This window comes from Macrobrachium nipponense, chromosome 31 (genome assembly GCF_015104395.2).
Source record: "Macrobrachium nipponense isolate FS-2020 chromosome 31, ASM1510439v2, whole genome shotgun sequence".
Lineage (NCBI taxonomy): Eukaryota > Metazoa > Arthropoda > Malacostraca > Decapoda > Palaemonidae > Macrobrachium > Macrobrachium nipponense.
The window spans coordinates 43,431,221-43,453,953 of record NC_061093.1 but is presented as its reverse complement, the minus strand read 5'-3'; the positions used below and the strand labels follow the sequence as shown (position 1 = coordinate 43,453,953).

The window sequence follows — 22,733 nt, the reverse complement described above, 5'->3', positions numbered from 1 at the left end:
GACCTTGTCAGGTACCATGTTATTTGTTAGTGACCTTGTCAGGTACCATGTATTTGTCTTGACCTTGTCAGGTACCATGTTTTTGTGAGTGACCTTGTCAGGTACCATGTTTTTGTCATTGACCTTGTCAGGTACCATGTTTTTTGTGAGTGACCTTGTCAGGTACCATGTTTTTGTCATTGACCATGTCAGGTACCATGTTTTTTGTTAGTGACCTTGTCAGGTACCATGTTTTTGTTAGTGACCTTGTCAGGTACCATGTATTTGTCTTGACCTTGTCAGGTACCATGTTTTTGTCATTGACCTCTTCAGGTACCATGTTTTTTGTGAGTGACCTTGTCAGGTACCATGTTTTTGTCATTGACCTTGTCAGGTACCATGTTTTTTTGTTAGTGACCTTGTCAGGTACCATGTTTTTGTTAGTGACCTTGTCAGGTACCATGTATTTGTCTGACCTTGTCAGGTACCATGTTTTTGTTAGTGACCTTGTCAGGTACCATGTATTTGTCTTGACCTTGTCAGGTACCATGTTTTTGTCTTGACCTTGTCAGGTACCATGTTATTTGTTAGTGACCTTGTCAGGTACCATGTATTTGTCTTGACCTTGTCAGGTACCATGTTTTTGTGAGTGACCTTGTCAGGTACCATGTTTTTGTTAGTGACCTTGTCAGGTACCATGATTTTGTCATTGACCTTGTCAGGTACCATGTTTTTGTGAGTGACCTTGTCAGGTACCATGTTTTTTGTTAGTGACCTTGTCAGGTACCATGTTTTTGTTAGTGACCTTGTCAGGTACCATGTTTTTGTGAGTGACCTTGTCAGGTACCATGTTTTTGTGAGTGACCTTGTCAGGTACCATGTTTTTTTGTATGACCTTGCCAGGTACATTTTTTGTTTTTGAGTGCCACCCTTGTCAGGTACCATGTTTTTGTTGGAGTGACCCTTGGGTCAGGTACCATGTTTTTTGGTGGACCTTGTCAGGGTAACCATGGGTTTTTTGTTTAGTGACCTTGGTCAGTAGCATTTTTTTTGTTTTTGTTAGTGGACCTTTTTTTGTTAGGTCCTGGCATTGTTTTTGTGACTGACCTTGTCAGGTACCATGTTTTTGTCATTGACCTTGTCAGGTAGCATGTTTTTGTTAGTGACCTTGTCAGGTACCATGTTTTTGTGAGTGACCTTGTCAGGTACCATGTTTTTGTTAGTGACCTTGTCAGGTACCATGTTTTTTGTTAGTGACCTTGTTAGGTACCACGTTTTTGTCAGTGATCTTGTCAGGTACCATGTTTTTGTTAGTGACCTTGTCAGGTACCATGTTTTTGTTAGTGACCTTTTCAGGTACAACGTTTTTGTTAGTGACGTTGTCAGGTACCATGTTTTTGTTAGTGACCTTGTCAGGTACCATGTTTTTGTTATTGACCTTGTCAGGTACCATGTTTTTATTAGTGACCTTGTCAGGTATCATGTTTTTGTTAGTGACCTTGTCAGGTACCATGTTTTTTGTTAGTGACGTTGTCAGGTACCATGTCTTTTGTTAGTTACCTTGTCAGGTACCATGTCTTTTGTTTGTGACCTTGTCAGGTACCATGTTTTTGTTAGTGACCTTGTCAGGTACCATGTTTTTGTTAGTGACCTTGTCAGGTACCATGTTTTTGTTAGTGACCTTTTCAGGTACAACGTTTTTGTTAGTGACGTTGTCAGGTACCATGTTTTTGTTAGTGACCTTGTCAGGTACCATGTTTTTCGTCAGTGACCTTGTCAGGTACCATGTTTTTGTTAGTGACCTTGTCAGGTACCACGTTTTTGTCAGTGATCTTGTCAGGTACCATGTTTTTGTTAGTGACCTTGTCAGGTACCATGTTTTTGTTAGTGACCTTTTCAGGTACAACGTTTTTGTTAGTGACGTTGTCAGGTACCATGTTTTTGTTAGTGACCTTGTCAGGTACCATGTTTTTGTCATTGACCTTGTCAGGTACCATGTTTTTATTAGTGACCTTGTCAGGTATCATGTTTTTGTTAGTGACCTTGTCAGGTACCATGTTTTTGTCATTGACCTTGTCAGGTACCATGTTTTTTGTTAGTGACCTTGTCAGGTACCATGTTTTTTGTTAGTGACCTTGTCAGGTACCATGTCTTTTGTTAGTTACCTTGTCAGGTACCATGTCTTTTGTTTGTGACCTTGTCAGGTACCATGTTTTTGTTAGTGACCTTGTCAGGTACCATGTCTTTTGTTTGTGCCCTTGTCAGGTACCATGTTTTTTGTCAGTGACCTTGTCAGGTACCATGTCTTTTGTTAGTGACCTTGTCAGGTACCATGTCTTTTGTTTGTGACCTTGTCAGTTACCATGTTTTTTGTCAGTGACCTTGTCAGGTACCATGGCTTTTCTTTGTGACCTTGTCAGGTACCATGTTTTTTTTGTCACTGACCTTGTCAAGTACCATGTTTTTTGTTAGTGACCTTGTCAGGTACCATGTTTTTGTTAGTGACCTTGTCAGGTACCATGTTTTTCGTCAGTGACCTTGTCAGGTACCATGTTTTTGTTAGTGACCTTGTCAGGTACCATGTTTTTGTCATTGTCCTTGTCAGGTACCATGTTTTTGTTAGTGACCTTGTCAGGTACCATGTTTTTGTTAGTGACCTTGTCAGGTACCATGTTTTTGTTAGTGACCTTTTCAGGTACAACGTTTTTGTTAGTGACGTTGTCAGGTACCATGTTTTTGTTAGTGACCTTGTCAGGTACCATGTTTTTCGTCAGTGACCTTTTCAGGTACCATGTTTTTGTTAGTGACCTTGTCAGGTACCATGTTTTTGTTAGTGACCTTGTCAGGTACCACGTTTTTGTCAGTGATCTTGTCAGGTACCATGTTTTTGTTAGTGACCTTGTCAGGTACCATGTTTTTGTTAGTGACCTTTTCAGGTACAACGTTTTTGTTAGTGACGTTGTCAGGTACCATGTTTTTGTTAGTGACCTTGTCAGGTACCATGTTTTTGTCATTGACCTTGTCAGGTACCATGTTTTTATTAGTGACCTTGTCAGGTATCATGTTTTTGTTAGTGACCTTGTCAGGTACCATGTTTTTTGTTAGTGACGTTGTCAGGTACCATGTCTTTTGTTAGTTACCTTGTCAGGTACCATGTCTTTTGTTTGTGACCTTGTCAGGTACCATGTGTTACCTTGTTTTCAGGTACCATGTTTTTTGTTAGTGACCTTGTCAGGTACCATGTTTTTTGTTATGACCTCAGGTACACGTTTTTGTTACCTGACGTCAGGTACCATGTTTTTGTTAGTGACCTTTTCCAGTACAGGTACCTGTTTTTTGTTAGTGACCTTGTCAGGTACCATGTTTTTGTTAGTGACCTTGTCAGTACTATTGTTTTTTGTACATGACCTTGTCAGGTACCATGTTTTTGTTAGTGACCTTGTCATGGTACATGTTTTTTGTTATTGACCTTGTCAGGTACCATGTTCCTGTTGTTTAGGTTACCTTGTCAGTTTATTTGTACCATGTCTTTTGTTTTTTTTTGTGACCTGTCAGGTACCATGTCTTTTGTTTGTGACCTTGTCAGTACCATGTTTTTTGTCATGACCTTGTTCAGGTACCATGTCTTTTGTTAGTACCTTGTCAGGTTATCATGTCTTTGTTTGTGCCCTTGTCATTTTACCATGTTTTTTTGTCAGTGGACCACCTTGTCGGTACCATGGCTTTTTCTTTGTGACCTTGTCAGGGTACATGTTTTTTTTTGTTCCCTGACCTTGTAAGTTACCATGTTTTTTGTTAGTGACCTTTTCAGGTACCATGTTTTTTGTTAGTGACCTTTTCAGGTTCCCTGTTTTTTGTAAGTGACCTTGTCAGGTACCATGTTTTTTTCTCACTGACCTTTGTGCAAGTCTGAAGCTTAGGTCGTAATGAAGTTTGTCACTTAGTATTCACAGGCATCTCTGGTATACAGGCCGAATGATCCATTCACGAGATCTTTGATTATTTTCATTCACATTAGTCGGTGGCCAGGTTGTTTATCATTTTAGGTTGAATGGCATCCAGCTTCAATTTTAGCACTAAAGCTTAATGAATGAATCTGTGTCCCTGCCAAGGTTCATGGTATCAAATTGTCAAAAAGACAATATTTTTTATGTGATGTGGCGTCAAAAAGATGTGATGTGGTGTCAAAAAGACAATATTTCTTATGTGATGTGGCGTCAAAAAGATGTGATGTGGTGTCAAAAAGACAATATTTCTTATGTGATGTGGCGTCAAAAAGATGTGATGTGGTGTCAAAAAGACAATATTTTTTAATGTGATGCAGCGTCAAAAAGACAATATTTTTTAATGTGATGTGGCGTCAAAAAGACAATATTTTTTAATGTGATGTGGCGTCAAAAAGACAATATTTTTTCATGTGATGTGGCGTCAAAAAGACAATATTTTTTCATGTGATGTGGCGTCAAAAAGACAATATTCTTATGTGATGTGGCGTCAAAAAGACAATACTTTTTATGTGATGTGGCGATTAAAATGTATAAAAAGTTAAAGAAAATAAATTAAGGAATAAAAATTGGTGTGATGACTTCGCCTCTTGAAAAGCGTACGTAGGTTATACGACGGGAGGAAAACGGAACTTGAAATGAATCTTTTTTTGGTAAAGGAACTTACATCAAGAAATTCATCTTCGTGTCAAAGTTCCAGGTTTATGCTTACGCTGCTCAACACTCATTTTACCTGGCAAAGAAGGGCGTCGACATGATTCCGGAATCCTCGAATTCCGTTTCCTTCCAAGAAGTGCTTAGCCATATTGATTTCTCACGCCTGAGTGCAGTGTTTGCGCTACAATTTTGGAATGAAGTAAGGTGATCTTACCCTGCAAAATCGGCGCGAGTAATGGTGGTTTGGAGTGAAGTCTGATTGTGAGACGGGTCTGAAATTTGGAGCAGTCAGTTTGAGCAATACTGAAAAGCTGGGTGAGGCTGCTTATGAATTATATGGAAGTAGGGTATTAGAGGGTTGACAAGAAGAAAGAAGAAGGATATCAATGAAAAAAAAATAATAATAACTTGGCGTTCCTCTGAGGCATTGTTTTGTGTATACAGTCCCCCGCTTTGAAAAGACGCTGCCAATAGGGGCGTCGAACCATGTGTTTATTAGTAGGGATACTGGACCACTTTTATTTTTGGGATTGTTTCTTCTTACCATGATGTAGACGGATCTTGAGCGTTCCTCCCGGTGTTATTGTGTTTCATTTTTCACTTATAAAAAAAAAAAGAAGAAGATGAACTTCATGATGAAACGCGCCAATATATACCCCCTTTTGCCGACGAGGAGGAGTTTATGTTGTTCGAGAACTTCCACGACCTTACTCTGTAAATTGTTAGCGTTTACTTTCCCAAGAAAAGTAAACAGTTTTCTTCTTCTCAACGAAACAAGGCGCCAGTTCTTCCGGTCTTGACAAGTTAGCCTGTTACATAAAAGAGAGAGAGAGAGAGAGAGAGAGAGAGAGACGAGAGACGTCGGAGAAAGAGAGAGAGAGAGAGAGAGAGAGAGAGAGAGAGAGAGAGAGAGAGAATGTTTGAGTACAAGAGATATTTACAATCTGTTCATATTGTCTTTACAGTGCAGATATTGCACATAGATTTTTCAGGACAAATAGAACAAACAGAAAAGTAAGTTATATTGCATAATTATCAAAACACACACACACACACACACACACAAAGGAGGGAGGAATGTTTGGAAAGGGTAGAATAAATGGAATGGAACAGGTATCGAACGGAAGGGCCTAATGTCCGGGTTACCCGATTTCATAATATAAGAGATGGTAAATGGTGTAGTATGTAAAGGGCTGAGAAATACACCAGTTTTGGGCTTTTTCTGTTTGTATGTAGAATGGTGATTAATGGAAGTTTTACCGCACAAAGTTTCATCCACGATTCATCAATTAGATCTTGAACGTGGCAGTAACCTTTTTGATGCCTTATTCTGTTATCCACCCTCTATTAAGGGAACGGATATATGTTACAGAAAATTATACACAGTATATATATATATATATATCTATGTATGATATATATATATATATATATATATATATATATATATATATATATATATATATATGAGATAGAGATATAGAGCGAAATTTGAGTTGAGAACGTTAGTGATAAATGTCCTATTTCATTTGTCTAGTATCTGAAATAGATGACGATTCAAGACTCAAAGAGAAAACCTGCGTCATTTTTAGTGCCGTATTTTGTGGAACTTATTCAAGCGCACGAGAGATTTAGCGAAGCAGTTCACAAAGAATATTTGTTAAGTAATTAATCGTAAAGAGTAACACCTTCCAAACTGACTGGTTGAGTCTGTGTATTGTTATGAGGTTATATCCTTGGTTTTGAATATAATGAATAAGCTCATTATATTATCTCACAACTTTTTTATTTGCTTTCATCACTTTCTAGGTAGAGTCTGCGTGGCAGAATGCTATGGGGAATCGAGTATCTATAGCACTGTAGTCTCCTGTACTGCTTTGGCAATTAACCAGAAGTGATAGCGATACTCCTTAGTAAATTGAACTGTTTCTTAATTTTCCCCAGAACATTGCTTTTTTTTCGAAGACGCTATTCTGGACAGTTGTTGATTTTAATTTTTACGTTCTCAATTTCAGCTTATATTAAATGTTTTGCGTTGTTCATTGGGAACTACAGTCTCGATGAGACAGGAAATCTGTGGGTTTTTTTTAACTGTCACAGATATTGCTTAAATACTGGCCCAAAATGGAGGCATGAAAATTTTTTTCGTGTCAGACAGTGGGCAGTCGATTCATCTAATTAGGGAAATTGAAACATAGTTCAAGATTAGTAGCTTAAGGTAGAAAGGCGGCTGAATAGTTGAGTTTATAGGTCTACCATCACAGATCAGAGGAGCAATGTCTTTATTCTCTTTGTTAGTCCAGTTTTACCTTAATTTTAATGATTGTTGTAATTACTCTTTCATGTTTTGAAAGAGCTTCATTTTCCTTATTCTTACAATTGAATATTAGTGTCCTTATATGATATCCTCTTACTTCAGTAATTTCCTCTTGCTTGCGCTTGATGGAAGGCTGCAAAGTACGTGCAAGTACACTTGAGATAACGTCCAATCAAGGAGTCTCTTTGTACGTTCATCTGAAGGGAGAGGTTGTGGTCAAGTGTTTCCCGGTTCAGTGGTGCAACGTTGGTATCACTGACAAATGTGTTTCCCGGTCAGTGGGTGCACTTGTAACGTTGGTATCAGTGACAAGATCATCATCCTCCACTGCTGAACAAGATTGATAGGTCTAGTGTGTCCAGAGGGAATTTTAGAGGTGTGATGCCTCCTAGCTCTTCATATCCGCTTAGTTTTGAGCAGTGTCCCCAGATATCCGAGGTGTCTGGGAGCGCTCGACAGTGTGAAAAAATAATTATTTTGAAAATTCAGCAAAAATATAAATTTTATGCCAACAGCGTTCATTTTGCTGTCCTTTTTTTCTAAATGTTAGTATTTTATGGTGGAATAGTCAGAATAAGAGTCCCAGCCCTCTAAATACGAAAAAATGTGAGTTATTTAACAAAAAACAAAAAAATCTTTACTTTTTTTATATTTTCGTTCCTAACCCAAAAACTATGAAAGTCAGGCGAATTAATTATTTCTTATGAGAAAGCCAATAAAATTCCCTAAATATCGACATATAAATCAATGGAAAAAGAATAAGTCCAGCCGGTGAAAAAATTGATAGAAAAGAGGATAAGAAACAGAGCGCTCTGCCCGGCGTATAGTGAGAATTATCGCTAGAATTTTTTTTTTTTTTGAAGAGCCCTATCTCGGTTATTTTTCATTGAAATTCCTTTGTAAATATACGAAAATGTAGAGGAAACGTTGAAGAATAAAGGGAAGGTCAAGAAAAATGGCTTTGGATACGGCAACAGTTTTATTTTGACGTTATAAATTGATCGAAACGAAAAAAAATGTTACCGTTGTCAACATTTATTGCTTGAATTACAATTTTTTGAAGAGCCCTATCTCGGTTATTTTCCATAGAAATTACTTTGTAAATATACGAAAATGTAGAGGAAAAGTTGATGAATAGAGGGAGAGTTAAGAAAAATGGCTTTGGGGTCACTGAGAGGGAAGTGTAGGTGCGATCAGCTGATTTCATTGTGAGAATTTTACTACGCCAGGGGTTTGCTGGTGTATTGATGCCCGAGATACACGGTCCAAGGTATGATCTAGCCTATGGAAGTCGCTACTTGTCCGAAAAAAAAAATGCCCCTACCACACGTACGAAAAATTTCGGTAAATTTTACATACCGCTACGTCAGTTGGATAGATAGGGGATAGAGTATTTTTACGTACTATTACGTCAGTTGGACATGAAAGGGCTAGGGTTTGTGAAGTTCTTATCCACGTAATAGGTTTAGCTTATTCACAACAACGCCTCAGCCTTGATTGCAGTAATCAGCAGCACGCCAGCCTATTCTTTGGCAGATCCTCTTCAATTGCTTTACGCTATGAAGACACTATACACACATACTTGCATACACACACGCGTCTATCGATCTATATCTATCTACTTCTAGGTGAACCTGTGATGTCTTCAAAAGGTTTCATGCTTCTTTACGTATCATCAGTTTTATTACAGAAAGTTTATGTAATTTTAAGAACATTTTACGCTATGAAGACACTCTATACACATATACCTGTATACACACACACGTCTATCTATCTATATCTATTTACGAACATTTTATGATTTAGATTCTTTAGTGCAAGAATTTATTTTTATTCAAAGTATTGAATATTAAATGACAGAATTTTACCATGTACATAATGCAATTAATTGTAGTTACGTTTTATATCAGGTCATTGTTAAATTGCTTCTGTTTGACTTTGTTTCTAGAAAGGTAATATGACTGAAATGTGACATTTTGTTCTTTGGTTGTTTTATATGCATTTTAGATATGTGTGCCAGTTTAATTAATAATGAATGTTTTTGTAAGTAAATAGGTACTACATATTCCGACATATGTGTATTTCTTATCTCATTTTTTTATATATATGTATCGTGCACGTGAAATAAAGATGAACTGAACTATCTCTCTCTCTCTCTCTCTCTCTCTCTCTCTCTCTCTCTGAGTATTTCTACTCGATAGTGTGTGCTTAACTGCTGAAAGGGAGATGAGTCCGTTGTGTAGAATAAGTTCTCAGCACCAGCTGTTTCATGCATCTGAGAATCTCGTTAACAGTACGACCATCTTCCACACTTATGCGTCACTCACCTAGTACAAGTGTACATGCATACACACTCACCTTAAATATATATATATATATATATATATATATATATATATATATATATATATATATATATATATATATATATATATATACAGTATATATATATCACAAGGAGAGTATATCTTTATCGTTCTTTTTAGGTTAAGTTTAATTGACAGATATCATCTTCCATCATTCATCGTTCAAGAGACTAGTTTATTGTGGTATGATGGTTTAAGCCAAACTTTGTTTTTTTTTATTATTATTATTTTGTTCTTCGACTCCTGCTGGGTTGAAAAGGGCATTGGATGCCCCTCCCTCCCATCCCTTCCCGAGCCAAGAAAGCTGTAAAAAAACTCACTAATTTTTCCTGTCTTAGCAACGCTAAGTCTTGTAAGAATCCACTTAGCGACAGGCACGGGTAAACCTTCGCGTAACCTTACGACCCGCAAAAGACGCATTTGGTAAAGCTGTTTTGATTCTGCCATTGAAAACCTCGTTGCTCTCGTAGATGAAAGAGAGTTTGTTTGGGAGAAGCCAGTGACCTCGTTCCAAAAATGTCAATGCTTAGACGGTGTCAAAGGGACGCTGTAAGGACCGTCACTTCAGCAGAGTGCTTAACTCCGTAGGGGATCAATGCCATCAGTGGACCTCATGCGGTGCACTGTAAGCATTATTTAAGGTTCTTTGCAGTGTGCCTTCCTTAGGCCCCTAGCTGCAAGCACGTTCGTTCCTTTTACTGTACTTTCATATTCTCTTTCTACATCTTACTTTCCACTCTCTTCTAACAATTGATTCATATAGTGCAACTGCTTTGAGGTTTTCCTCCTGTTACACCTTTCAAATCTTTTACTGTCAATTTCCATTTCAGCGCTGAATGACCTCATAGGTTCCAGTGCCTGGCCTTTGGCCTAAATTCGATATTTAACTCAGCAGTGCTTAAATGAGCTGCGATACGTTAAACTGCTCGTTATTTTCCGTTTTTGTCTCGTGACGATTAGGGCAACTTGTTTTTGTATACCATACTCCAAGTATATCAGGTGAGAGAGAGAGAGAGAGAGAGAGAGAGAGAGAGAGAGAGAGAGAGAGAGAGAGAGAGTGGGGAAGGGGGGGGGGTTGCCATGAAAATTACTAAGTGAAAGCAAGGGATGGTAAGATTGGAGCGAAATCGTGATTGTTGTGTCACATTAGTCAGCAGGTTATGTGTTCTGGTAGACGTTCTTCTTCAGATCAGGAGATCTTGAATGCCAGCCAATGAGGGTTGCATGTGAGCGCTTCATCGTACCTGGTGTTTCTGAAAAGGTCAATGTTGGAATTGCTTATTGCCTAACATCAAGGTACTGGAAAGTAGAAGGAAGAATTTTTAGAAAAATCAGCGGATCATCAAAACCACCTGGATTCTAAGCACAATCGAGTCACTTTCAGTATAATGCGTTCCTGTGATCATCTGTCTAGAGCAGTGGTTCCCAAACTAAGGGGCTCGCCCCCCTAGGGGGCCCGTGAGGAGGATACAAAGGGGGCGTGAAGTCATCTGCTCAAAAATATTCTTTTAATTAGAATAATAAAATCATTCAAAGAACAAATATCTGCCATTGCGAACATGCAAAGTATAATTATAGCAGTCACTCCAACCCGTTTTCTATTAGAAAAATGTCTCTGGAATGTACTATTATTTGTTTGTGTGGCTTTCATTATTAAAATTTACTACAAACAGAAATCTGTTTTCCTGAACAATACTAAGAAATAAATGCAAGAATCATTTCACATAAACAAAAGAGAGAGTGGGGACGTGCGGGTCTACTGGAAGCAAAAAGGGGGTGTCAGGTAAGATAGTTTGGGAACCACTGCTCTAGAGGCTATGGGTCGCACAAAGTCGTTAGAAGTTATTTGAATTCGTAGTTTGTTCCAAAATTGCGTTTGCGATGAAGTTGCAGTTGAGAACAGATCCGAGAAACGTTTATGCTACTTTTCCTTGTATTTCAGCATAGTAAGAGCTTCTTCGAATCTTTGTGGTTATGAGTTTTTCCAAAACGTCAAATAAAAAGAGAGCAAAAAGAAAAGTGTAGCAGTGCAGATAATATATTTCAAATGTATGTATAAATTCTTGATAAAATTTTTTTTTTTTTTACTGTATGCATGTATGTATTTACACTCATTACTTTTTTTATATTCTTGTCTGGTTATGTGTGGTTTTGTAATTGTATACGTTACATTTTTAAATTATTTATATGATGATAAGTGAGCAAAAACAAACCAGGATGTACTATGGCCGTACCCTAAAATAAATATTTTTCTTAAAATGCAAGTCGCTCGGTCACGTGCACCTTGAACCGTTTATAGCTTCCAATAAAAACAAAATCGGTTTTGCTGGTGTTACAGAGACGGGGGTCCTTTAAAACCGAGATAAATACAGACTAGGTCTGACTAAAAGTTCAGGAAATGTAAGTGAGCAGGTGAAAATATTGTTTAAAATCCCTTGCTATTCTGTCGCAGACGGTGAGCTGTCTTGAATCATGTTCTTGAGGCATATTATTGCATTTTTTACATATTTAAACAGAACGTTGAATTACGTACTTTATTCGGCGTAGAGGAATTTGCAACAGGGGGAAAATTTCCAAAAAAAAAAGGAAGCTGGAACGTCCTTTTTATTATGGTTATATTTCACAGGAAGATAGAACTAAATAGCTTTCGACATCTTTTCCTACAATCGTAGTCATTAAGACTCCTTGCTAAAATTTTTATTACGATTAATTTTCACACAAGACGATAAAATAGATTTTGTTCATGATTTATCCGAAATCATTGTGATTCAAACTTAGAATTATAAAACCTTCTTGTATATTTGCTTGTTTATTATGGTAATATTTCACAGGAAGATAGAACCTAAAATAGCTTTCGACATCTATTCCTACAATCGTAGTTATTAAGACTCATTGCTAAAACTCTATTACGATTACTTTTTCACACAACAAGACAATAAAATAGATTTTGTTCATGATTTATCCCAAATTACACTGAGGGGTTAGAGATGTGTATTTCTGGTAAAAGAAGTTCACTCTCGACGTGGTTCGAAAGTCACGACTTAAAGCCGTTGGTCCCGTTGCTGAATAACCACTGGTTCCATGCAACGTAAAAACACCATACAAAAAAATCAAATCATTGTCATTCAAACGTAGAATTAAAAGTCTGTCTTTTATATTTGCTTGAAGAACGGGTCTTCATCGAACTGATTATCTGGCTCTGCCAAGAACTCGTTCCAGGATATCGATTCCAGCACGCGGCGCTTGGCGATCTGTGGTGGGTGGTTCCAAAGTTCGATGGGTCATTGACCCCTCCCAGCGGTCGGTCATTTTCCTTATCAAGATGGGATGAGCTATATATGAAAGAAGGAGAAAACGAGAGAGACAGAGAGAGAGAGAGAGAGAGAGAGAGAGAGAGAGAGAAGACGGTGTAGAGTGCACTGAAATCCAGCGATTCTTTGGTTTTAAAACAAGACGTATACAATTTGACATGGAGCGCTGTTTCATTCTTACTTGAAGATGAGAATACCAAGTGTTCTTAAATGTTTCTGGATATTTTGGATACATATATAATTTTCAATATTTTTTTTTCTTTTTACAGTCTGTTGCTCTGGACAGACTTGTGATGGTTACAGTACAATATTTTTGAATGAATTTTGTCAACTTTTTGTTACCCCTAGGATCTTTGAGAAAAAAATTACTGTAGCTATAGAAACGGATTTCCCTGCCTCGATAACGTTCGGTGTTGTACGGCATTCCTGATAAATCAACCAATTAATCAGCCTCGTTAGTAGATTAGTAGACACAATAATTCTAAATCGCCCATAAGGGCGGTTCTATAGAATACGGGTGGAGCGGTTGAGTACACCCCTCCCCTTTCAGAAACTTCGCTGCTTTTCGTTGCATTGGAGTGTTCTTATGGAATGCTCATGTAAAGTATGTCAGGTGTTCACTGTTTCAAGGCTAAAGCTGAAGGTGAAGATAGAAATTGTTCTTAAGCTGCTCTATTTTAGAAATTGTTCTTAAGCTGCTCTATTTTATCCTCTGTTACCGAGAGCTATTTCAGCCATTAACTTCTTGCTGTTCATCATAGCTACATTGGAACTACAGTGGTACTAGACTTCAGTTTGATCACAGTGCACACTGGACTGTGGTTAATCAGTGTTGGTAATCTTGCACACTGCGGGACCCTCGCACAGTTACGGTTAAACAGTCATTCAGTCGCAATGCAAAATTCTGCAGCAAAATATCAATGAATAGACTCATCAAAACCCCAGCATTATATGACATACTGACACACTGAAACTCGACCAATGGCAGAGAGAGCAAGCAAAAGACGGCAAATAATTGATTTGACTGACAAAAACTGTTTTCCTGTATCAGGACACCAGGTAAACAGCAACTTCCTGTAAATTTGAATTAAATAATCTTGTGGATTTATGATGAATTTTCAAGCAATATTTGAGCTACAAAAAATTAAAGCAAAGTTGTTTTGTAGGAGTCATTTCAGGTCATTAGTTCCAATAGTAACGGATCCTCAGAGGGTCAACAGGTTTTACCTGTAAACGGAAGTACACAGGTTGACAGCTACAAATGTCTTTTTATGAATCAATGTTTCGCTTCAGTAAAGCCTGTCTAATTTCCCGCATATAAGATGAAATAGCTCGCAAGCAAAAGAAGCTTATTATCAGGTTGCATGACAAGGTACCATTTTGTACAAGGTCATTCGATGATGATATGAAAATTGCAGTCTGCGTTGTTATTATTTAAAAAGAAAGATTTCCCTGGAAGGGTTCCTAAAAGGATTGTAATGGACATTTTTCACGTTATACTTCGAATGGCTTGGCCACTAGTTACGTCATTTCCTTTCTGCTTATTACATTTTGTAAGTATCCGGTCTTTGGTAGCCGTCTTGGCAGACCGCGCACTCTCTGTCATTCCCCCGTTTGGTGGTAGAGCCGTCAGTGGACCTCATGCGGTGCACTGTAGGCATTACTTAAGGTTCTTTGCAGCGCTCCTTCGGCCCCTAGCTGCAACCACTTTCGTTCCTTTTACTGTGCTTCCTTTCATATTCTCTTTCTTCCATCTTACTTTCCACCCTCTCCTAATCGTTGATTCATAGTGCAACTGCTTTGAGGTTTTCCTGCTGTTACACCTTTCAGACTTTTCACAATCAATCTCCATTTCAGCGCTGAATGACCTTATAGGTCCCAGTGCTTGGTCTTTGGTCTAAGTTCTATACTCAATTCAATTCAATTCTCTGTCATTCTGTTCTGTGTAAATCTCATGGATTTCCTGAAGTTAACTTGCTGACCGAAGGTCTCGATAGGATGAGGGTTGCACACTGAATACTGTGGCGTGGTTGGTATAGTGCTGGCGTACCACCTCGGTGGCCGCGAGTTCGATGCTCGGGCATTCCATTGAGCGGTTAGAGATGTGTATTTCTGGTGATAGAAGTTCACTCTCGACGTGGTCCGGAAGTCACGTAAAGCCGTTGGTCCCGTTGCTGAATAACCACTGGTTCCATGCAACGTAAAAACACCACGCAAACAAAACCATGAACATAATTTACTGCTACACCGCTGGCTTCCAATTCCAGTCAGTTAAATGGAATTGTTTAGATCCGTTGTTTTATTATTAAGTTTTCAGGCCTATAATGATTTAGCATTTCATGTCCTCTCTTTATCTTTATTGTTTTTAAAGTTAAGATTCGGCAACTGTATCTCCCCATCTTGTTATCGTAAGCTTCTCGTTGGACGAGTGGGTTCCGTGCTCGCCTACCGATTCGGTAGTCGCGAGTACGATTCCCCGCTCTGCCAACGTGGAATCAGAGGAATTTATTTCTGGCGATTAGAAATTAATTTCTTGAGAGATATAATGTGGTGTGGATCCCACAATAAGCTGTAGGTCCCGTTGTTAGATAATCAACTGGTTCCTAGCCACGTAAATATATCTAATCCTTCGGGGCAGCCCTAGGAGAGCTGTTAATCAGCTCAGTGGTCTGGTTACTCTAAAATATACTTAACTTTTAACGTGTTATCGTATTTTGTGGAAGCTTAAAATAATAATAGTATAGAATTATCTGTTTGTGTTTTCTCCTATAATAAAAAAGTAATGGCCTCTTCCTATGAGTTTGGTCTCCATTTTCCTTCTTTATCCTTTCCTTTCGTGTGTGTTCGTGTGTGTGTGTGTTTACCACTATTATATCATGCAAGGTAATGACTTTATATCATTGTTGCAGAATAAGATTATTTACCCTGAACTCTGGGTATATTTTGGAAGGCCTCCGCACGTGTTGCATGTTCTTTATCCCTGAGAGGTTCATTTCAGGAAATTTCCGTGGCATTTTGACGTAAACAGCCACGCCCCTCGTACCTGTGACGTACAGGTGATTAACGCATCTGCCCCCTTTTTAATGAGAAATTTCACCTATTTTAGTCTTCTGGTTGGTCTACGTGCACCATTAAACTGTGCTGTAGCGTGTTCAAAGATTGATGTCACGTTTTGTTCATGAGCTGGTAGGTAATGTTGCCATACAAAGAGGTTGGTATTATGTCCAGTATCATGTGAGTGAACCCATTATGTAGAGTTAGGAGCAACAGGTGTTGTAGTACAAGGCATTTTGCTAATTATATTTTTTCCACGAAGTACAGGGTGTCCATAAAGTCCCAGTACCATTACAAGTATTTATTGCTCAGGATGGTACTGGGACTTTATAGACACCCTGTACAATCATTACATTATATACAAGAGCATAATAATACAAGTAAATAATGTTTCAAGAATCATAGACAACTTCCCAGGTTGCTTTATATCGCGTTTTTACGATATGCAATAACTGTTGGTCTGCACAGATCACAGATCACGTATGGACCAGAAATACTGAATAAAATTTCTAAAATCAGAGAGGTGATAATGAAGAGAAAATAGATTTTATCGATGACATTGGCTATTTTGTGATAATCGTTGGAAAGGAGAATCGTAATCAGTCTTTTCCATTTGACCCGTCTTAAACCGGAATAGCACAAGAAAGGATAATAATAATAATAATAATAATAATAATAATAATAATAATAATAATAATAATAATAATAATAATAATAATAATAATAATAATAATGACGATAAGAAAAATTAAGAATACTTTTGCATAGAAGCATTAAGACGGTTAGACACTAAATCTTACTTTTGTTAGAAAATGCTACAATGTCTCCTTTTTAAACCAAATAGGTAGAACGTATGCCAGTAGATGGAAGGCGCCATGCTCATTTTGTATATTAATTGCAAGTCATGTTAATGTAATGAAATTAATTTGCCCAGGTACGAAATAGCGTGCATGTATCGAACGGAAGAAGGCAATTATTGTTATATTCGCACTCTCTCATCAAAGATGACATACGACGATAGTACTAGGGAATGTAAAAGACCTGCAAGTAGTGTATAATTTTTGGCCTTCCATCTTCCACGGCAGCTTTTACAATGCAGAGTTTGCATAACACGAGGCAGTAATTACTGACATTTCTCTTAAAAGATAAGGACAGCAGCTAATTTGAGAGAACATTTGTCCTGTGAAGTTTTTTTCCTTTCTTTCCGTAAGCATAAATGGAAGAAAATCTTGATTCTCCAGAAAGATTTTCTTACGAGCACACATACACAATGTTTGTATATATTTATATATATGTGTGTGTGTGTACGCATTAAGCAAATGTCCTTTAATATCTAATTCGCTCTACCTCGGGAGCTTCGGCAAAAATTAAACGCACACAGACACACACACACACACACACACACATATATATATATATATGTATATTTAAAATAATATAATATACTAAAACATATTATATATATATTATATATATATATATATATATATATATATGTATATATATATATATATATATATATATATATATATATATATATATATATGATATATATATATATAAGGTGTGTGTGTATTTGTTTTTGTTTGTTAGATTCACGCGTTACTTTTTTTTTTCATACAGTTTTGATTTTTAAGTCTCGAACAGTCCACTGTTATCGAAGTCACATTCCATTCCGAATATCATACATCCAAAGGGAATTATGAATAATAGGAACCTATTCTTCCGTGGATCAAATCTATTCGTTTTAGGGTATAAGTGACTAGGATCCTGCTATCAGAGAGGTGTAAGTTCGTTAGTATTCTACTGTACATAGTCTCTTCGAATGCTGCTCGTGTGTAAGTTAACATTATTTCTGTATCACCTCATATACATATATATATATATATATATATATATATATATATATATATATATATATATATATACATGGTATATTTTATAAATAAAGGTAATGCCACGGAGGAAAATGAAAAACAAGAATTCCGTGGCATTACCTTTATTTATGCATAGCATCACGTTTTTTATATATTTCATGATAAAGTTATTCATGGTTTATTGTATGTTATGTAAGTAAACAACCCCACACTCCGTAGAAGCGAAATGCAAAATCAATACAAGGGAGGAACTCATGCATCGATTTATCCAGCGGAAAGTGCGAAATTAATCAAGATTAGATTTCCGACTGTATATTTGTCTTGAGAGCTACGCCACTAGACTATATTACGCACGTGAACAGGATCAAGTGAAGAAACACCAGTAGAACACACGATATCGAGCACTTGACTAGATAGTAACAGTCTCTCTAAAATATTAGTTTTTACAGCGTCTGCCCATCTGTCAGAATTACTTTCGGGACGCAGGAGGTATTTGTGATTAAAGTTAATTATATAATAAATTCATATTACACCAGTTTACTTATGGAAGGGGTATATATATTCGTCTTATCTCAGATCTGTAGCCATCAGCAGTCACGCCATGGTGAGTCATTTGCTTTCGTAGGAAAAATCGAACGCTTTTCTGAAGTAGGATAAGGCGAGTAGGAAAACGTGCCCCCCCCCCCCCCCCCGACTCCTGACTCCTCTTAGTACTGGAAGTGGTGGGGTTTTTGGGGGGAGGGGGATTTAGGGGCACGGTTTCCTACGCGCCTCATCCTTCTTCAGAAAAGTATTCGATTTTTCCTACGAAAAAAAAAAAATCACAACTAAGTGTGGAGCACTTCTCTAGATTGTGTTGTAGAAAAGTAGAAAAGAGGGGGTGGGGGTTCCTATTGAGTATAGCCTCTTCTGGCAGTAATGCGATAACGAGGCGTCGAGATGGAATTCGTCCCAGAATCCAATGTCTATTAGAAAGAAGCTGGATACTCGGTAACCGTCTTGAATATGCAACTAACTATATTGGTTTCACAGGCTAAGCGAATCGGTCGCCGACGCTATCGGCAGATCTGGCCAAAAATATGGAAGAACGGATGAATTCGAGATTGAGGACTTACTCGTGTGTGATATGGGCGAATGGCCTAGAATGATATAATATATAAAAAAAATTCTTTAGGAGGTGTTAAGATATATCCCGAGAGAGAGAGAGAGAGAGAGAGAGAGAGAGAGAGAGAGAGAGAAAAGGAATGTTATTACAGAGTAATTATATTGCGTTACAAGTTAAAATTAAGTATATCTTAGTTTTACCAGACCACTGAGCTGATTAACGGCTCTCCTAGGGCTGGCCCGAAGGATTAGATGATATTTTTACGTGGCTAGGAACCAATTGGTTACTTAGCAACGGGACCTACAGCTCATTGTGGGATCCGAGCCACATCGAGAAATGAATTTCTATCACCAGAAATAGATGCCTCTGATTCGGCGTTGGCAGAGCGGGGAATCGAACCCGGACCCTGAGGTCGGTAGTCGAGCACGTAACCGACTTGTCCAAAGAGGATCTGCAATGTATTGTGTAATTGGCACTACCTGACATTGAGAAAAGGTCAAACTCAAACAATTTTCCTGTCGTCAAAATATTTTTCGTGTTGTGTCAGTATATCTCGCGAAATAATGAACCGGATTTATCTCGCTCTTTCAGCATCCACAAGTATATCTCCATCACAAGGCCCTTCTCCCGTTCCGTGACACCAGGCAAGATAACGATGATGATTCTAGCAGCCTGGGCTTGGGCCACTTCTACAACCTGACGCCTACGTCCCTCATAGGCCTAACTGACACAGGTAAGTTCACACAAGGATTCCGTAGATTTAGAGCAATGACGGGACGGGTCCTGCATATTTGGGTACCAAGTAACATACAAGGGGTGCTTTTAAAGTAGTCACCTGGATTCATGCCTGTTGTACGTGTTGATAAGTCGTAAAAACTTCACGACCTCTTTTCAGGTCACAGCACCCCCGTAGTGGGGGTTAGTGCCGTCAGTACACCTCATTCGGTGCAATGTAGGCATTACTTAAGGTTCTTTGCAGCGTGCCTTCGGCCCCCAGCTGCAACCACTTTCGTTCCTTTTACTGTACCTCCTTTCATATTCTCTTTCTTCATCTTACTTTCCTCTCTCTCCTCATAATCGATTCATAGTGCAACTGCTTTGATGCTTTCCTCTTGTTACACCTTTCAAACCTTTTACAGTCAATTTCCATTTCAGCGTTAAATGACCTCGTAGGTCCCAGTGCCTGGCCTTTGGCCTAAATTCTATATTCAGCTCAACTCAGGTCACGTCATTTCTTTATATTTGAGTGAAATTCAGTCTTAGACGACCACAGAAGAACGGCAGTAAAATATTCGCAGTCTTTCATATTAATGTTTTCATTGTTGGTTGGGAGTGTGCATATCCACAGGGATTAGATCTTAATGGCCACTTTTCAACTCTGAAATATTTGATTGCAACGGCGGTTTGTTGATAGATATCCAAAGAATAAGAGGCGTGTCATTTATAAGATTCGTGGTATTGTTTGGCTGACAAAGCAAGCTTTTACAGATCAAACAAACTTTGGTATATAAGATCAAATAAAAAGTAGCCCCATGAAAGAACACCTTAAAACAATAACCTTTACGCAGCAGCTGTTTTTTAATAACAATAACCTGCATGCAGCACTGGTTTTCTTGTGAGAGTTATTATTAGATAGATAGATAGAACTTTGGTCTATAAAATCAAATGAAAAGTATCCCAATGAAAGAACACCTTAATAACAATATCCTTCATGCAGCAGCTGTCTTTTGTGAGAGTTGTTCTTGTATTTCCCCCAAACAGAGTATAAACTGGGGGCCTCCCAGTGTGGTCCTGCCATCCCCCGGGCCCTGTCGCAGTATATTCATTCGGCCATCAACACGATCATGAATCTGGCCCTTCCCATAACGATCATGACCTTCTGCTATTATCGCATCTTCAAGGAAGTGAAGGACCACTTGAAGAGGTTCGTGAAATTGTGTCTATATTTATGTATATATATATTTATGTATGTATAACTGAATCCTGAAAGTTTGGAACGTGATAAATGCATAAATAAAGCTAGAAGCCACGAAAGAAAGCGAACACACTGTGGAGTAGCTACAAGATCTTTTTCGACTCGACGTCTTTTATTTTGCAGACTGACTAGGTAAAGGGCGTTGAGTCGAAAGATCTTGCAGCTACTCCAGTGTTTTTCTTTGCTTCGTGGCTTATACCTATATACTACACACACACACACACACACACACACACATATATATATATATATATATATATATATATATATATATATATATATATGAAAACATAAATTTTATAAATTTTGTCATATAAATTCGTAAACATTTCCTTTGTTAATTGTTAAATTCGTTTTCATGGTTGTGTGACCTTATTACATGTAGTTCTTTCTATACTCTGTTTTTTTCAATCTGCCCACCCGCCTGTGGTGTTTGCGTAAGGTAACACTGCGTCCCGGGCTTTAGATAGTTACGCTATGTGTAAGTTTTAGGTAAATAAAAGGATATCTGGGTGTACATTTACAACTGAAAAGTGTTTTGATAATTTATTTTATACGAATTGCACTATTAATATTCGAAATAGGATATTATTATTATTGTTGAATGTAAGCTGAATGTAACTATCTAAAGCCCGGGACGCAGTGTTACCATACGCAAACACCACAGGCGGGAGGACAGAAGGAAAAAATCCGAGTATAGTGAGAGATACCGGTCAGAAGCATCTTCCTGACGCTGCGTGAATCCCCCTCCCAGGATGCGTCATTTCGCCGACGAAAGCGCCTGCAACTCGCTGATCGAGCAGAAGCAGATCACGGAGACGCTGTGCATCGTGCTCTCCGTGTTCGTCTTGTTCTGGCTGCCTTACATCGTCTACTCCATGTCCCTAGCCGGCCTTGGCAAGAAGTATGTTCCGGTTATTGCCAACCCCATCGTAAGTCGGAGGCTTTAGACTTAAAATTATTCATTCTTTCGTACTATTATTTTCCTCTTTATTTTTGTGCTTCATAGGAAGACTTGGTAGCCTTTTCTTAGAATTTTGATGTTCTCATTTTTATTTTTAATAGGAGCCTTTAGATTTAAGATTATTCATTCTTTTGTACAATTTTCCTCTTTATATTTATGCTCTGTAAGAAGTCTTTCTAGCCTTTCATTAAATTGTTGATGTTCTCTTTTTAAATTTAAAAAGACGTACTACATATTTTGCATCGAGTCTGCTTAAGTATGTTCGGGTTATTACCAAACCTTTGTAACTGACATCCTAAGTTATGTATGACATCGGTGGTACTGCTGGAAGCAACCATGCACCATTAAAGTGATTATTCTTATGTTGTTGTTCATTCATTTATAATTTTATCTCATATTTGATTTATCTTTCCCTTTTTTCAGTAATTCTTTTTATTTTATTTTATTAACCTGAAATTTAAATTTCCTCGATTTTCGCTTCCTATTTAATTGTCTTCTAGGCGTGAAGTATATGATGAATTTTTGTGCCTTTCGAATAATGTTAAATCCTATAGTAAATTTACCTCAACCGTGCATTTGATGTCTAGGCCAGTCCCTTACGACGCTCTTGAATGGCTGTTGATAAGCCAATCACAGGGCTGGAAACTCTTGGTCTCTCTCGAGAGTTCACATAGGCAGGATGTATGTTCCGCCTCTCCTGGGGATACTCTTGAAAGACGTATCCCTCATGAGAGGTGGAACATAGACCCTACCCATTTGAACTCTCTCGGGAGAGACTGAGAGTTTCCAGCCCTGTGACTGGCTTATCAACAACCAATCAGGAGCGTCGTTAGGGACTGGCCTAGACATCAAAATGAACGGTTGATGTGAATCTACTAGAGTCACCACATTAATACCAAAGGCTCCATTGCTTTCATCCGAGTGGATGTCAAATATAATTATCTCTCTCTGCCTCGCCCTTAGGGGCTCACACGCTCTTTCGTCCTGTGATTCGTAATCACTAATGCTGATAAGTGGGTTTTAATTCGTGGGAGGGCAGAACTTCACACTCAAACGTGAATGAGGGGTACTTTTTTGCCGCTGTAATATGTGTATGACTCCAGGGAATCAAGCGAGTTGAACTG

At 38.1% G+C, this 22,733-nt stretch overlaps 1 protein-coding gene across 1 annotated transcript in view; it reads left to right on the top strand.

The window, feature by feature from the left end:
• LOC135206927 (uncharacterized) overlaps positions 1–22,733 on the top strand; it is a 125,935-nt gene that overhangs the window by 38,222 nt on the left and 64,980 nt on the right. The window contains 4 exon segments of the mRNA XM_064238429.1: positions 19,262–19,353; positions 19,356–19,403; positions 20,432–20,594; positions 21,400–21,577. Of these exon segments, the coding sequence (XP_064094499.1) occupies positions 19,262–19,353; positions 19,356–19,403; positions 20,432–20,594; positions 21,400–21,577 (481 nt within the window).